Source organism: Cydia fagiglandana, chromosome 9 (assembly GCF_963556715.1).
Source record: "Cydia fagiglandana chromosome 9, ilCydFagi1.1, whole genome shotgun sequence".
Taxonomy (NCBI): domain Eukaryota; kingdom Metazoa; phylum Arthropoda; class Insecta; order Lepidoptera; family Tortricidae; genus Cydia; species Cydia fagiglandana.
In genome coordinates, this window is record NC_085940.1 from 11655264 (window position 1) to 11674175 (window position 18912).

At 35.8% G+C, this 18912-nt stretch overlaps 1 protein-coding gene across 1 annotated transcript in view; it reads left to right on the forward strand.

Annotated features, from left to right (window-relative positions):
- Positions 1-18912, forward strand: part of LOC134667380 (uncharacterized) — a 63813-nt gene that overhangs the window by 13993 nt on the left and 30908 nt on the right. Inside the window, exons 2-3 of the mRNA XM_063524777.1 lie at positions 8076-8266; positions 17955-18093. Coding sequence (XP_063380847.1) covers positions 8076-8266; positions 17955-18093 — 330 coding nt within the window. The remainder of the gene's footprint in view (positions 1-8075; positions 8267-17954; positions 18094-18912) is intronic.

Genomic DNA, 18912 nt, shown 5'->3' on the forward strand with positions numbered 1-18912 from the left:
CATAGTCCTAATATTCATTACTAATATGCTGAATGAACTTATAGCGCTGACTTTATAAATGACGTTAGGGTACCTATCTATAAATGGATGATCGACAGAAGGGTAAACTGAATTAGGTATGAAAAACCGGGCAAGTGCGAGTCGGACTCGCGCACGAAGGGTTCCGTACCATAATGCAAAAAAAAAAAACAAAAAAAAAGCAAAAAAAAAAACGGTCACCCATCCAAGTACTGACCACTCCTGACGTTGCTTAACTTTGGTCAAAAATCACGTTTGTTGTATGGGAGCCCCATTTAAATCTTTATTTTATTCTGTTTTTAGTATTTGTTGTTATAGCGGCAACAGAAATACATCATCTGTGAAAATTTCAACTGTCTAGCTATCACGGTTCGTGAGATACAGCCTGGTGACAGACGGACGGACGGACGGACGGACGGACAGCGAAGTCTTAGTAATAGGGCCCCGTTTTACCCTTTGGGTAAAATACTTACATTACTTTCCCAAAATAGCAAATGATACCTGCGGCCCGGGCCCATTCTCAGAAAACGGCCGTCTATGTGTCTAGTCCAATCTGTCTCCCGCCCACTAATGAACTAACGTTTACTTGGAATTGTTTACACTCAATAACATAAATGTACCGACTTTCGTACCGAAAATAGAATCTCATTTTCATAAGTAATGTATCTCAATCTCAATTGAGTCACTTTGCTACTGCTAGTGGAAACAATGCTCCTAGGAGGGTAGGTAACCCCTTACCAGGCTGACAGTTCAAAAATGACAACCGAATGTCAGTGTTACTCATCGAAAATCGAACACAAGTTTGGAGTGCCGTATGTGGGAAATATATATCCCTTAGTCTGGTAAAGGGTTAAGGTGACATTTGGACGTCGTAATTGACGGATTAATTGTGAATCGTGGCAGTAAAGCGGCTGCGAACAACACTCATTTTATCAAGGACATTGACAGAACAACTGCCGCATCAATAGCCGCAACAGTAGGTAATGCAGCTGCTGTCGACATCCGAAAGTCACCTTAATGGTAAAATTCCATTTCTGACCGCAGCTGCACTACTGGTACTGAACGCGTCGGTGTTATTGTCAATTTCCATAATAAAATGAACGGTAGTGCAGCTGTCGTTGGAAGTGGACTATCACCTTTATTGGGAATATTGTGGATAGAAGTTGCAACACTCTTAGGCCCACTTGCACCATTTCACTAACCCGGGGTTAAGCGGTTAAACTATTAACCTAGTGTCAAATTGTATGGCTGACCATGGCAACTCCTGGTTTAACCGGTTAAGCCCGGGTTAATGGAATGGTGCAAGTGGGCCTTAAGTAAGTATATAGGCCTAGTGCATGAACTATTGCGGGCAGCATAGGAGCCATCAGATTTTATGCTTCCGATGTAGCCCACAAGATGGCAGAACCTATAATGCACAAGGAAACGTACCGACTAGAAAGGTAGATATTAGCACTTGCTTTGGCAATATACAATACATGTGCACATATGTTTCCGATTCAGGCCACAATATGGCAGACTCTCCAACGCGCACGGTCGCTATTTTCTTTGTTATATTACCGGGAAGTGATTATATGTATGTATGTAAATTAATACGGGTATATTCGGATATGCTTCGCTGTGTAAGACAGGTGCTCAACTCGCATTAATTTGAGCCAAGTCCATGCATACTGCGCTATAAAATATTCAGGGTTTACATTTTGCATTGCATTCAGAATGTAGGAGATTCGCAGTTAAGTAAGAGCCCGTAGCCGAGTACTTATGAGAGTAATTATAATATTTACTGTAATATTAATACCAATATCATCTTCACTGAACTACAATTCTATTTATAACTTAGGTAGGTACTCAGCATAATATGAATTTCGTACTTAAGCGAAGTAAAAATAGTGCTCTGATACTTTTGTCTATAAACAAAAAAGTGTTGTTTTTCCATAAATGTTTAATAAGTAAGTATATGTTAATCGTATAGGTGAAACATGATTATACATTTTATAAGCGTGCAGCGTACATGTATCTACATATTGTGTACACCTTAAACTAAAATTAGTTTCACATTTTAGAGCAAAAACGCCCCAGATAAATGGGCGAGCGGACAGGAGCCGACATAAATATTTTCTCTGACCGCTTGGTTGTACAAAGTTTTCCTCTACCTACTTAGTTTATTTTCCTTCCATGCAGATAAATAAATAACATCCATTTATTTAAAGTAATCTATCTACGGCATATTTGCAGTCATCAAAAGACAATCTGTGAGAGAGACATTCTATTTTAATAAGCATACATATATCTATTTTGAACCTATTTAATGTGACCTTTGGTTGTAGTTGTATTAAAGAGACTATTTGCTTTTTATTCGAAAAACAGTTCGTGCTTCCTAATAAAATTAATTTTGTATTATAAAAAAAAAAAATCATCATCATCATCTCAGCCATAAGACGTCCACTGCTGGACATAGGCCTCCCCCTTAATAATAAAATAATACTGGAAAATAATATTACATTTAATATCCAAAGAGGAAAAAGGGGACTAAGTTTGTATGGAAAGGCGGTTTCAGGCTAAGATGCTTACCATATTTCACTTTTAAATAGGCACTTACACGCGTATTCGGGAAACGAGATAATCACAAGATCTAGAGACGATATAGAGATCAACTAGATTTACATTAGATATCGACTAGATGTGACTTGGATATCTAAGTCATAACTTGTCGAAATCGTTCAAGAGGACCTCCAGAATCGCGAAAACGTCAAATTTGACATATCTAACTTACAATTGACTATATCTTCTCGATATCGTATCTTATTCATCTCTAGATGATCTCTAGTGTTAAAGTTAGAATAGGGCCGTTAGTACACTAGATACATTCGCACGTCGTTCCGATGTGCGAGCGGGATGTCGCTACGATATCCCGGCATTTTCCCACGGCTCATGGGAGCCGGGGGTCCGCTTGACAACTAATCCCAAGAATTGGCGTAGGCACTAGTTTTTACGAAAGCGACTGCCATCTGACTTCCAAGAGAGTAATCTAGGCCCTATTGGGATTAGTCCGGTTTCCTCACGATGTTTTCCTTTACCGAAAAGCGCCTAGTAAATATCAAATGATATTTTGTACGTAAATAAGTTCCGAAAAACTCATTGGTAAGTGCGAATCGTATCCACGCCCTATAATAATAAATTCTAACCCACATAATGTCTATAATAAATGGCATGTAAACTAAGCAAACAAACGTTAAACTTCCAATGAAAATATAAATTGTGTTGGTGGTGTTGGCGTAGGTATTATAGAGTTGCAGACTTAACTCGGTCTATCAGTTGTAGCCATCTCTACCAGTTAGTCTCACGTACGACAGTATGCATGAGGATGGCTGCCAAGTATTCATTTAAACTTGATAATTGCATTCAGACAACTCAAGCGTTAGCTAGAATTCAGTAAGTATGATAATTTCCACCACACCAGGGGGGCGATTTTTGAATTTCGATCGCTCGATTTCGTCACTCGAAAGTCGGTGAAAAACGGCGAAATGCAAATTTTTGAAATACGAGCGATCGAAATTTGGAATCTAGTGCTATTAACCTCTCGATTTCAAATCTATTAGTAGAATTTAAGTCACTAGTATTGGAGATATTATTTAACGAAATACACGAAATCGAATGGTCGAAATTCAAAATTCGGCCTCCAGCTGATAAAGGCCTCTTGATTGTTCAAAAACTGATCAGAAAGTTGCATTTTATCCACAAGTGGGGCAATGTAATCAAATTCAAATTTTGAGTTGTTTTCTTATATTGTTTGGTAGAATTTATGTACTTTCAAATGATGATTTTGAATGGTTAATATTTGATAACATTCATTTTGAATTGATTTGCTTTGATTTTGTTTCATATTTTACAGTTAGTGTTTTCCTTGTGTTGGTGTAGTGAAAAATTTTGTGTTAAACTCGGTGGCAAAATTTGTTTAACCTTCATGCCTTGAAACCCTCGCAACTCTCAAGATTTCATTAAACGAACTACTCGCTACAAGTTGGCAAAGTTGTTTAACCGCTCCTGGTAATATTGATACCCGAGCAAGCGAAAGATTCCCAAATTTAACCACGGCGGAGCTAAGGGCGTTCGCGAGGTCTACAGGTCACAGAACTCGAGTATAGGTTATTTGTATTTCCATTAATAAAACAAAGTTAAACAAAAACCTGTTGTAAATTTCTGTTTGTAAGCATCAATGTATCATAAATACAAACAAAACGTATAAGTATCTAACACTGCTCATCGAATTGCGCATTTTCCGCATTTTTGCTTAACAGTTTATTATCCTGGAATTATACAAAAATACAACGGTATATTTACGTTTCCCGACAATTCTCTTACAATGATAAATAAACGGAGGGCAATTTGGATAAAAGCGGAAACGCTTTTCGTGCAATCTAGAAATTGTATTCCGTATGGGATTGTAAGTAACAGGTATCTTTTTGGCATATGTTTCACGTACCCACTTCTTAAACATCTCAAGCAGCTAATAATGCATTTTTCACCACACCAGCTGGTAAAGGTTCTCTTGATCGTTCAAAAACTAATGAGAAAGTTGCATTTTATCCACGTGTGTGGCAAAGTAACCTAATGAAATTTTCAGTTGCTTCAAAATTGAAATGTCTGTAAGGGTAACATTCCATTTCCAACGACACCTGCACTACTGTTAATTTTACTATGGAAATTGACAATGACAGCGACGCGTTCAGTACCGGTAGTGCAGCTGCGCTTAGAAATGGAATGTTACTATAAGTGCGAATGTTCACATAACAATGTGGAAAATACGTAAATAATTTTAGCTCGTAATAAATAGGAAAGTTCCTTGATATACATTATTCTTTGGGCATGTTATTTGATTTTCCTTACTAGCTTTTCGAAGAAGGATAACTTTGTAAGGAAACCAGTTTATCTTCTTAGCAAGGCCCATTTTTTATGTTTGGAAATCAGTTTTTACTGTTTTGTTTTCTAGCTATATTTTCCCGATTTGCTAGCAGAGCACATAAATATTAAACTTCTTTAGGATACAACTGCGTAAATATCAACAAGTTAAAGATGTATACCGGGTGTGGCCTGTAATATGAGCAAATAATGAAAACATAGATTGGACTCCTCAAACGGTGCCACTTTTGTTCAACAACTTTTAAAAATTATGAACTATTTAGACTCCCTATTTTTCATACAAAATAAATATTATTTTCAATGGACGCCATCGCCACGCCATATCATTTTGATTAACGTTGATTGTCACGCCTTAAACATAACAAAATTCGTAATACATTGCGTCCTGGAATAAACTTTAAAGTGTATTAAAAATCAAACCATAACTTATTTTTAAAAGTCGCTGAACAAATGTTGGTCAGTATGAGGAGTACAGCCTACACATACATTTTTTGCTCATATTAGAGGCCACACCCGGTATGTCGTGGCCAATCTTAAAATAGATAATTTCGTGAGGTGGCAATCATTTCATGAAATAATTTGTTGGCCACATCATGGAAAAGTCAAACCTAAACTAATCATATCATGAAGTACATAATCAATTTTAAATTGGAATTTTTTTAAATTATTAAATTCTATGGTCTGGCCACTACATATAAACCTGAAGAAGAATATTATTCTTATGCCTCAACAAAGACACTGTATATTTTGAAACGGCGAAATTATTCGGCAAAGTATAACATCGCGTCATTAACCCCGTCCAATTCCGTTTGAAAACTTTCATGGGCAATGGAGACGGTTAAGAAACAAGAACGCCCTCAGAAATTTGGGTTAAACAAACAAAATCTTCATTTTCATTATCGTTGAGGAAATGTTTGTATTTCGACAGAATTTGCACCTTACCCAGAAGCTGTGGATTTTGCACGAAAACTAATAAGGATAAGTTCAAGCGTATTAGGCACGCCCCTTAAGTTTAAACTAATTAATGTGGAGATTATGATGTAAACTTGGATTACAGTAGGCATTTAGAGTTTACAGAATCTATTAATATACAGGGTAGAATTTTTAAATGGGACAGGAAGCAGCTACCTGAACTGAACCCGTGCTGCTACGCGAAGATTCTGTTTAGAGACCATTTCTAACTTTTTATTTAAGGATAATTGACATTTACGGATTTTGGAAAAAAAAGTACAGTACCTAAATATTGGACAGTATTAGGTATTTCTGACCGCAGCTGCACTACTGGTACGAACGCGTCGGTGTTATTGTCAATTTCCATAGTAAAATGAATGGTAGTGCAGCTCTCGTTGGAAATGGACTGTCACCTTTACTCATTGGTATGAGCCGGAGTTTGAACCTGCGACTTCCGGATTCATGTCGCGTTTTCGCCAAGCTACCTAAGTTTCTCAAACCCCCAAGCAATTGTATTTGTTCGGTGACATCAACCTTAAGCGACGGAGGAAAAGAAAAACATTTCACGACGAGGTTCAGTAAATTTACGCCAAATAAATCGAGGTTTAAAAATGAAACAGTAGGTACGCTCTTATTGGAACCATTAATTTCTCGAATAAAGTTAACCAGCAAATGTTTATTGCGAATATAACCTTTATATTACTGGCTTCGTTAAACTCGTAACGTTTAATAAGCAAAGCCTTAAGAATGAAAGCCCTTTGAACAAGTTTTCGTGGTAATTAATTTTGAGTATTGTTTTTAAGTGAAACATATTCATTAAGTGAGCCCCGTTATAAACAATTAAGTAAGTTGTTTTGAAAACTTGCTCAGCCACTGGAAGCTTGTAGCCTAATATTAAATAATAGGCGATGAAGCACGAAGCATCCTATTACTTAATTTTAATTTGTAACACTTTGTGAATAATAACAAAATTAAATAATGTATCGGGTAGAACAGAACAAAAGCTTTTACGCAAACTGGGTATGGTTCAGGCTACGTAGGTACTTTATTTTTTACTTAATTAATTTAATTAAAGTACTGTGTGATTAATTTAAGTACTGTGATTAATAAATTCACGTTAGGTTTTCTAACCATTTTTGTGATACAGTTTGTTTAAACATTAGTCCGAAAATCTGTACGTTTTAATCCTAGCATCCTATTGACATGACATGTGTCAATTTAATATGTAAATAATTTATTAGGGTTGTCACTGATATAAAAATAAGTAATTTTAATGATCAGTCTCTCAGTCTTCAGAAATGTTCCATCCTGTACTTATAATGTTTACTTGTTAATTTGGTGTTAGGTATAGATATGTATATTATAACGTTCATGAAATGTGTTTTCATGTACAAAAGAAAACATTACAATACAATGCTCTTTGTTTCATACTTATTAGTCCATTTCTAGACTATGATATTGTGTTTATCTATAAGTATCGCTTAGATAAAATAAAATCCGTCAGAGCGTCTTCTTGTATTCTTGGCTTGTTTCGAACTGCACTTACACTTAATCTGCAGATTACTCTGGGGATAGATTATATTGCCATCATCCTTATGTAGCCGGCCCACTGACCCGACTGTTACTGAACTTCCTTTTCTGATTACTGTATAAACAAATTACTCCACAAAGTCGACTAATATTATTGCCATATATTTTGTGTTTTCAGACTAAATAATAATTAATTGTTCAAAAGGATGTAAGAACCTAGTTTGTAAAATCATATGAAATTAGAATTTGAAGGCCTGAACAGTCTAAATCTCCGTATAGCATTGTCCTAAGTTGGTCTCCCAAAATAATTAATTAAGTTGTTGGTGAAACTTGTGGTATACACTTTCATGTGCATTAGCAAGGAAAAAAATACATTCCTTTCCTGGCAGAGGGTGTCGGAAGATCAAACCTAAATTATTCTTTGAGTAAAAACCTAAGGTGACTCGGAACTCAGTAGAAATGTATCTGTAGTTTCACCTCACAAATTCCCTCTTATATTGTTGCAATACTCGACATGCTTCTGCATCTAATTTTACCCAAAGTAAAGCAAATTGAATAACTATAAGGAGTTCTAAATTGTCACAAACAGAATGGGTTAAGTAGTATTTTGAGTCCATGACATAGCATTGCTAATGTATTTATGTTTTATTATACAGGTTCGCTGGCTAGCACGCTCAAAGATATGCATCGCACAGCGTGCGACGACGAGCTGGTGTCTCTATCATGCCCCACGGGCACCGTCGTCAACGTCCAAGCGGCGACGTACGGGAACGGCACACGCACGTGCGAGAACGCCAAGCCGGGACAGCAGACGAACGATGGCTGCTTGTGGCCTAATTCTATGCAGGTTTGTGTGAACGACATTGCTATAACTTATATGATCTGTGCTATAACTTAGAAGCACCTTAGAAGCGAATAAATTATGCATCTTCATAATTATACCTATTCTCGCCGATCTCGCACCGTAGCCAACATGACAATTGCTTATCGACAAACGACGTAAAAAGTAAATATGTGTCGGGATGACAGATGCAAACTTACATGATACATATATGATTCTGTACGGATATGATGGTCGTATTTGTCTACGTGACAGCGTGATAAAAACATTGTCCGTCTCTTTCTATTCCGCAGAGTTAAAAAGTGACAGTTGTTTTATCACGTGGATAAATGTGGATAAAGCAATCCATAATAGGCTTGCTGCTATAAATACTTCTAAAACACACATGAGAATGTCTAAAAAATGCTTGTTTGATGTGATAATTCTTTTTTAATTACTATACTATTTATTTGTTCTTAGTATATGACATTTATTTCAGTTTATAATGACTATAACGACGACGTATCCATGATTCTGCCCTTGTTTGGACGATTTGTTTTAAAAATAAAAACATTTGATTTTCTGTTGTGTACACACAGCCGTGATCAAAGAGAAGTATTTCGGATATCAAGGTAGCTTACAAGTATATAAATTTCTCCATGTTAGGAATGTTATATTAAAATTTTAATTACCTGCCTTCGGTGGCAAAGGTCGCTTACGAGCCAATTTTGATACTGAAGTTTTTTAAGTATTATTATGATCAGCGGTTTACTCTCAAAAATTATAAACGGTCTTTATAACTTGATTGAGAATTTTCCTATGTAGTTTATTTCAAATTACTTGGTTCAATATATTACAATATCTGTCTATCCTGTTACAGTATATTAGTGTGAATAAAAAGACATTTAAGGGTCAAACAGATCACTGTGTTACGTTCTCTCTTGTAGACATACACAAGAGTTAAGGGCTATAAATGTTAATTTTCTTATTTAACCCTGACCCACGTAAAAAGGTCCTCCTTTTATTTACAGAACTATGATAAAATCATTACTTACATGGCCACAAGCTGTTAACTATTGCCCACAGTAGAGAAAAATGTACAGTACGCGCGAACACGCTAGTTTTCTCTCCTGTGGGCAATAGTTAACAGCTTGTGGGCATGTAAGTAATGATTTTATCATAGTTCTGTAAATAAAAGAAGGACCTTTTTACGTGGATAAGGGTTAAATAAGAAAATTAATCTTTATAGCCCTTAACTCTTGTGTATGTCTACAGGAAAGAACGTAACACAGTGATCTGTTTGACCCTTAAATTAATTCAACCTCAAGCTTGGGCAATTTCAACCATAATGACTTTTTGTTTTAAATCTTTAGGAGGTAATGTCCACTCTGTCCACTTACTGAATGAATGAGCGGACTGTCTCTTAACTAAATACTAACATCTAACAGAAGAGCAAGATAACGAATTATACCCGGTTTTAGTCTGTGTTCATTTCATTAGGGACTGTAGCTGAACTTTATACTGCGGGTGTGATATCTTAATGTATGAGTGTTAACTAACTATTTTAATAGTAACATGAGAACATTGTAAAGTTGTGGTGTGACAAAATTCTAATATGATAAACATAATATTGTCTTTCATATCACGGAACAATGGTGTTCCGAACCTTTGAGAGGCCTACGCAGAGTCGAAGCCAATTCGTAGAGGCCCTTTTGACACTTTAATCAAATGTAAGGGGTAAAGGGGTAGGTACACTTAGCGGATGCTGCCCTTGCCCGTGTCATGGGACGCACGCAGAGGCAGCACCCGCCACGGTTTAAGGACTGTTGAGAGTTGATACGATCTAAAATGAACTAGGCTATAGAACGGTAACCAGGCGATTCGTTTCCTTGTTTGCCTGCTATATCATATCATAATTCATAAAAAAAATACAACTTCAATATCAGGTATAGTTTGTAGGTTTCGAATAGAGCCTGTCGGCTAATCCTATTGTCTATTATTAAGTAAAAGCGCTCGGCCACGTGCCACAACTACCTTCATAAAAAATACGTACCTCGGTTACTGAGTAGGTACCGGCCAGTAGAACGCTACACAACCAGTCTAAAATGTGTCATCGAGATGCGTATTAACAAAGGCGCGTAATCGGAGAGCGCACCTACACTGGTATTTTGAGCGTTGGACGTGCGGTTTTATTTAACAATAGACATTAGGATTAGCCGTCGAGCTCTATTTGAAACCTACAAACTATAATACAGGATTATTTAAGGTAATACCTGTCTACATTACCAACCTATTGATCTCATAATTATCAACTTTTTAGGTTTTTATATGAAAAAGGTACCCAATTATTAAGCTTTCACTGTCCGTCCGTCTATCTGTTCGCCTATCCCTCGACAGGCTTTATGTCATAATGTCGTAATACATTTTTCACGCTGTGAGTAGTTCCACTATCACAATAAATAATATGCATAATAAAATTAAATTTATTGACGCGAAACGCACTTTTTGATATTATTGTTCTACGAGTATAATGTTTACGAATAGGACTCATAATTTATAGTTTTATACATTTCAAAAACTAGAGAAATGAATCGTCTATTTACGTATACAAACAGCAACAATCTTAACTGTACATTAGTGAACCTTATTACAAAAGCCATAAGGACCACCTATGTACAGTTAATAGTGAGGGCGATTGTACATTTCCTTCGGGGGAGCGTGGTTGTGATATTTTAACAAGCGTTAGCGTGCCCCTTGTTTTTACCCTTGAAAGACCCCCCGTTGTGGTTATTAATAGGCAGTCGCTTGTGTAGGTAATGGATATTGGTTGAAAATTGTTCGAGACCAATGCTTATGCATGAAATCAATAAGATTTTGGCATAATTTTATTTTTTGGATACAAGCTTTTATCGTTGACTGTACTTTTCTTTCCACAGGCAACTATTAGTATTACTCATCGAGACAATTATAACAACCCCAAATCACCCCAAATACAATTAGATTGCATTGTTTTATCACAAAGTTCCTATGGTCATCTCCTGTCATTAGCTCATCAGCTCCATGTCATCATAATATTGCATTGTCATCCGATTCACATATAATAAATTGAAATAATTTGATTTGTTTCCTAGTTCGATTTGCATAACTATGCAAAATTTTAGCTCAATCGGAAATCGGGAAGTGACACAATTTGACCAAATTATAGGTATAGATTTTAACAACAATGCATTTGAGAGAGACCGAAAAGCATGACGTATAATTATTTAGAAGTTCTACAAAAAACCCATATTCATTGTTCTTTAATGTACTTCCTACCCATACAACCATTTCCAGTCGCCGTTACGACGCGGTGTAGACACATCTTGTGTCGACACCGTCTGTTTCGGTCACAATTCCAGTCGCAGAGTCGTCGCCGTGTCGACACAGTTACCAGAAATGGGGAAGGGTCGACACATGACACAAAGTGACATAAAGTGTGGTCGCCGTGTGCACACATTGTTTCGGGTTTGCGACTACTTTATGCCAAAATCATTCGTTCATTCGTTCATTTTGTTCCTGTCAAATGGAAACTGTCAGATGGGAAAATAGTTAAATAAAAATAAGTGACATTAATACGCCATCTCTAAAACGGATTACAAGACGTAATTAGATATTGTTTGCATTTATATTACAATAGGACTTAAATTATAATGGGGAATTAAACTGCTCGAGTGATTTGATAAACTAAGTGTAATATAATCAACGCGCCACCACATTGTTTTAGTTTAGCCGGAAATGAAATTGTTTACTTCTCAGTGCTTGTGTTCATAAATATATTATTTGATGCATTTTTAGTACTTCGATGCGTATACTATACTTAAATAACAGAAATAACGCTTTACATACTACGAAACTTGTTAATTATGATGTATAAATATGGTTTAAGGCTGAGAAATATTGCAGTCACAAAGTAGTCGCAAATGTTTCGACTTTGTGTCGACTCTGTGTAGACACATGACACGCGCTGTCAAAAGTAATAACAAAGTTACTGGATTTGCAAAATGGCTCCTTGTGTTCATTTGTTTTCAGATATTCTCAAAGTGTAAAAATGACGTGGTCAGAGATGGGACTTAATAGATTAACTGTTTATTCGACTAATTAATGGAATAAAAAAAGTTAATCCTCAAATTTTAATCACGATTAGTTTAGTCGACCTAACATAGATTGAAATTGAATTAATCTGAACATTAATCGAATAAATTATCGATTAAATCTCGGTTGGAAGTTGACAGGGGGCCATTTTTGTACGTAAAAATAATAGAAATGTCTTGCATGCAGATGGTAGCCAAACACTTTGTCATAAAAGTCGAGATGGGTGTCTATTTATAGGTTTTAGGGAGTGCCGATTTCGAAAATGATGACCATTTTGGAATCCAAAATGGCGGCCATGCACTGTGTCATAAAAGTCGTCATGGATGTCGTTTTATACGTTTTAGGGGGCCCCAATTTTGAAAATGATGACCATTTTGGAATCCAAAATGGCGGCCATGCACTATGTCATAAAAGTCGTCATGGATGTCGTTTTATAGGTTTTAGGGGGCCCCGATTTAGAAAATGATGACCATTTTGAAATCCAAAATGGCGGCCATGCACTATGTAATAAAAGTCGTCATGGGTGTCGTTTTATAGGTTTTGGGGGGCGCAGATTTAGAAAATGATGACCATTTTGGATTCCAAAATGGTGGCCATGCACTATGTCATAAAAGTCGTCATGGGTGTCGTTTTATAGGTTTTAAGGGGCGCAGATTTCGAAAACGATGACCAATTTGGATTCCAAGATGGCGGCCATGCACTATGTCATAAAAGTCGTCATGGATGTCGTTTTATAGGTTTTAGGGGGCCCCGCTTTCGAAAATGATGACCATTTTGGAATCCAGAATGGCGGCCATGCACTATGTCATAAAAGTCGTCATGGGTGTCGTTTTATAGGTTTTGGGGGGCGCAGATTTCGAAAACGATAACCATTTTCGATTCCAAAATGGCGGCCATGCACTATGTCATAAAAGTCGTCATGGATGTCGTTTTATGGGTTTTAGGGGGCCCCGATTTAGAAAATGATGACCATTTTGAAATCCAAAATGGCAGCCATGCACTATGTCATAAAAGTCGTCATGGATGTCGTTTTATAGGTTTTGGGGGGCCCCGCTTTCGAAAATGATGACCATTTTGGATTCCAAAATGGTGGCCATGCACTATGTCATAAAAGTCGTCATTGATGTCGTTTTGTAGGTTTTAGGGGACGCAGATTTCGAAAATGATGGCCATTTTGGAATCCAAAATGGCGGCCACGCACTATGTCATAAAAGTTGTCATGGGTGTCGTTTTATAGGTTTTAGGGGGCCCTGATTTCGAAAATGATGACCATTTTGGAATCCAAAATGGCGGCCATGCAGTATGTCATTAAAGTCGTCATGGCTGTCATTTTATAGGTTTTAGGGAGCGCAGATTTCGAAAATAATAACTATTTGGGAATCGAAAATGGCGGCCATGCACTATGTTAAAAGTCGACAGGGATGTCGTTTTGTTGGTCATGGTCATCATTTTGACGACTTTTATGACAAAGTGCACGGCACACATCTTGGATTCCAAACTGGTCATCATTTTCGAAATCGGCACTTCCTAAAAACTATAAAACTATATTCATGACGACTTTTATGACAAAATACGTAGCGGCCATCTTGGATTATAAAATGATCATCGTTTTCGAATTCTGCACTCCCTTAAATCTATAAATCGACATCCGTGACGACGCAAGTTATCTTTATTTTCAGATCTAACAAATTGCTACAGAATACAAAGGACAAAAAAAGAAGCGAGGAGGTAATGAAACAAGCAAAAATACAGATGATTCCTCGACGCAATTGGATGCTTCTTAAATTGTGTCCAGATTTTTTTGTCATAAAAGTTTTTATTTTTCACGTATTACTCTCACAAGTTCCGTGACATTTCGACCTTGTAATTTTTTAAGTAAATGTTTTTGTTTATCTGTGAGGATCTCACTAGAATAATATAATCAAGGTATGTTTATATTTGATAATTGAAATAGTAACGCAAAAAAAATATATATTTGGGTCATTCTAAGTTAAGAGGTATTAACGGTGTCCATGATACATATTCATACTTTTCTTAAACAATTTAAATAAATTATGGTAATTTCCCTTAAAAGATTGCATTTCCTCTATATACAGTCAATTTCAATTAATTAATTAATTCAGTTTTGTCACAAATGCACCTCAAACATGCAAAATGTCTGGCCCCTGGCCTGTCCCTTTGCAGGTTTTTCAATAAATCAGTAATTTTATCCAGATGTATTTCCCATAAATCCGTTAAATTTGATATACTTCATAAACTAAAACAAATATTGATTGTAATGTTATTAATAAAATCCTTTAAACTTTTCTTTTTCATAAAAAATATTTATGTTAAATTTTGTCCCCTAGATTCTATGTCTCCTACCCTGGCCATTATGTAAATGTAAAAATATTGGGTTTATAGTTTTAATTATTGCCATTTTAATCCCAATAGAAATGCATTTCATTCAATACTAACGACCAACCCTGCGATAGTCATCTTTTGGTTTGATTGTCAGTCATTTTGATCATTGACCTCTATACTTGACAATGTTGTTTTATGAAAGTGATATCTCCCCTGGTCAGTTTTATTTCAAAATTATTGATATAAATGCTTAATTGTATTTGTATATTTACTATAGTTTATGCATAGATTACATAAATACTTTAATTTTATTATTTACAATAAATACTTGCACAATTATATCTGATTTGACATGAAAAAGTCACTCCCCTGGCGTCTTTCCCCTGGCGCATAATTTTCCAAAATGTACAATGGAGGTATGAATTCTTGTTTAAATGAATCATTACACTTTAATTTGCTCGAATTTCTAAGACGGCTGGTCAAAATTTCGATTATGTTTGTTTTTAAAGAGATCAGGGGAGAGACCCTTCTCTCTTTATTACATAGAAAAAGTACGGTATCTCCCCTGGTGTCTTCTAAAATGGTAAAAAATTAAAAGAATGACTGATTAGCTTACAAATATATATAAAAGAGTTGTTTCAATAAAAATATTGTATAATTAGATCAAAATACTAACATTTATGTTGTGCCACTTCTTCATACAAGCGATTACCTCTTAACTTAGAATGACCCATTTGTGTCTTATATTCCTGCCGAAGACTTTTATTTTTCCTTTTCCTTCTACACAAGTTTGGTCAAGTAATAAGAATTTAGGGCTCTCAATTTTATTTTGACTTTTACAACAGTAAAGCTACGAGGCCATGTTTGGTATCGTTTTCGTATAAATTCGCAGTACCAAATTTAGTTATGGTATCACATTGACACCATTCCAAAGTAAAAACATATAAACTTACTTTCTTTTAAACTCCTCTTCACGCTTAAAATGCTGAACAGTTTTAATTTAAATTTCGTACACATATATTTTGAGTCCCGAGACAGGACATAATAAGTTATCTCAAAAATCATCCTTTAAAGGTGTGAAATGAGGTGTAGGGGGGAAATCAGAATTGACTTCTTGAAGTTAACTGTTTAAGTTTAGGTTTGAAGTCATGTTTTTTTTATCATTTTTAACTAAATCAAAGATGTAGACCATCCCAAATTTCATATAAATCGGTTCAGCGGTTATTGATTTCCCGTACAAATTTCCACGCCACTTTTCACACCTTCAAAAGATGATTTTGGTTATAAGATCTATCGTATGTCCTGTTCCGGGATGCAAACTATTTCTATACCAAATTTCAACGAAATCGGTTCAGCGGTTAAGCGTCAAGAGGAGTTAAAAAAAACCGACCAAGTGCGAGTCGGACTCGCGTATTAAGGGTTCCGTACATTAAGTCCGACTCGCGCTTGACTGCACATTTCTAATAGGTTTTCCTGTCATCTATAGGTAAAGAACTATTTTGTGTATTCAGACAGACAGACATACAGACGCACGAGTGATCCTATAAGGATTCCGTTTTTTGCTTTTGAGGTACGGAACCCTAAAAAGATTTTTTTAATTTTGTGATACCTTAAATGGATTCAGCAACCCAGATTTATACGAAAACGATACCATACACGGCCTAGCACCTTCACTGATGTAGATATATCAAGATAAAATTGAGAGCCCTAAATAAACTTTCAAGAGCGGATATCTCAAAAACTATTCAACATATCGAAAAAATTGACTGAATAAACTTGTAACAAATTAAATTAACTTTCATTTTGTATAAGTGGCCATGTCGCTAAGATGCATAGTTTCCGAGATATAATCGAAAAACCGGAAAATGGGACATTCAAAGCCCCCTCTCTTCCCCCCCTCAAGGGCTACGGCCGGGGACTTTTGATATGGTCACCTCCTAACTTGTCCAAACCAAGTTACAGAGTCAAAAATTGTGTTCCGAGCATTTCCCTCTACAACTTTTTTGAGCATTCGTTGGCTGACATAAGTAGCTTATTCCATTTCTTTAAAAACTTTTCTGTAAAAGGTTGACGGGTGTTGGGTGTTTATATGGTTTTGGTCGATTATTATCATTTGCATCGCCCATGATGACTTACTAGAATTACTTACGAGCACACGAGACACTAATAGTAGTTTGACAAACCTTGGTTTTCAAGAGGTATTTTATATTGACATTTGCTGTCACAAATTTGCTGTCAGATTTAGTCGCAAACCGCACGCAAAGTGCACACAAATGTGTCGACACCTTGTTACGGAAAAGTGTACACACGGCGACGACACTTTGTTTCGAAACAATTCTAGACACATTGTGTGGACTCTGTTACGACACATCTGACATTTAGTTACCACTTTGATGATTCTGCGACTGGAATGGTTATATGGGTACTTACCTAGTGTATGCTTGTAGGTACGTGTGTTTACTGATTAAACACTTCCATTTATTATAATTATTACTTTCGTCGGAACGGAAACATTAATCCTGTAAACAATGATAATATTTCAAATATACCTACATCCTTATTGTCTGTGTATATTATAAGATAATAATTATTTATTCCATATTCTAATAGCTTGTTTGCCTACCTAGAAGCGAGATAATACGAAATCCATTGAAATCAAATCGCAATCGGAGTGCATTTTGGAATTTAGCCAACATTAATCTCATTATTGTAATAGCATTTTCATTTTTTATAGTCTTCATGGTTCATTACTTCATATGCCTTTGTGAAATGGTTCAAAAAAGTCCATAAAGCCCTAGGGAATAAAATGGGCTATATTTCTCGCTACGCCTGCGTTGGTTGTGGTATTTCTTTACGAGTAAGTCGGATGAAATGGTTAAGTATTTGTTTATTAACAAGATAAGTCCTCCTCCACGTCGTGTCCGACAACGGCGACCTTAACAAATTCCTCTGATGAGCACGTATATGGCTCGCAAAACCGAACTTAGTTTTAAATGTCCGATCGCACTGTGCACAATAAAGCTGCCCTTGGTCGTTATAAGATAAACCTTAACAACACCAACAACACACACACATAACAATACAACAACAACGCCACAACAACAACAAGATAAACCTTGTACTCGTATGTGTGTTTAATATTTAAACCGTATATTTATCGTTAGCGCTTCTCGATGAAAAAACACGACTTTTATTATAAGATTTTTCCCAAATATTACATAAATTATTTCCATTGTTTCAGTACTCCCTGTTACAAACAGTAGTGGAGGCGTGTCAGAAGAAGAAAAACTGTCAATTTAGCACAGCGTTAATGGCGGGGGCCCCTGATCCGTGCCCTATGGCCAGGAAGTTCGTACGAGTTGCGTACAAATGTCGACCGTGTGAGTACTACCTTTTAAACTAGTTTATTTCCACTTTCCTGTGTTTTTAGCGTTTGTATTATTGAACTGCGAAGCATTGCATGGAGATGACATCCAATACTTGACAGGTAAGTATTTAAAAGTAAAATTACAAAGGGCTTCATAGATACCACCAGTGTTGGGCGTAATTAATTACTCGTGTAATTTAATTACTAATTGAATTACATGTAATTGAATTACAATGTAATTGAATTACATAGTAATTTAATTACATGTAATTAAATTTTCTGTGTAATTTGCAATTGTAATTACATTAATTAGTAATTCAATTACTCAATTACTTTTCATTTACCTTTTTAATAATATGCAAATATGAACAAATTTACTTGGAGTAATTATAAAGAAAAACTTTTATGAATTCCATTATACGCTGGATAACGTTATAACATATTTTTTGTCCCTGGAATCATACCTTTACAGGGTACTATGTGACAGTGTTGGGCGTAATTAATTACTCGTGTAATTTAATTACTAATTGAATTACATGTAATTGAATTACAATGTAATTGAATTACATAAAATTTAATTACATGTAATTAAATTTTCTGTGTAATTTGCAATTGTAATTACATTAATTAGTAATTAAATTACTCAATTACTTTTCATTTACCTTTTTAATAATATGCAAATATGAACAAATTTACTTGGAGTAATTATAAAGAAAAACTTTTATGAATTCCATTATACGCTGGATAACGTTATAACATATTTTTTGTCCCTGGAATCATACCTTTACAGGGTACTATGTGACAAACCACGTTGAATATGGCGGTCGGCGCT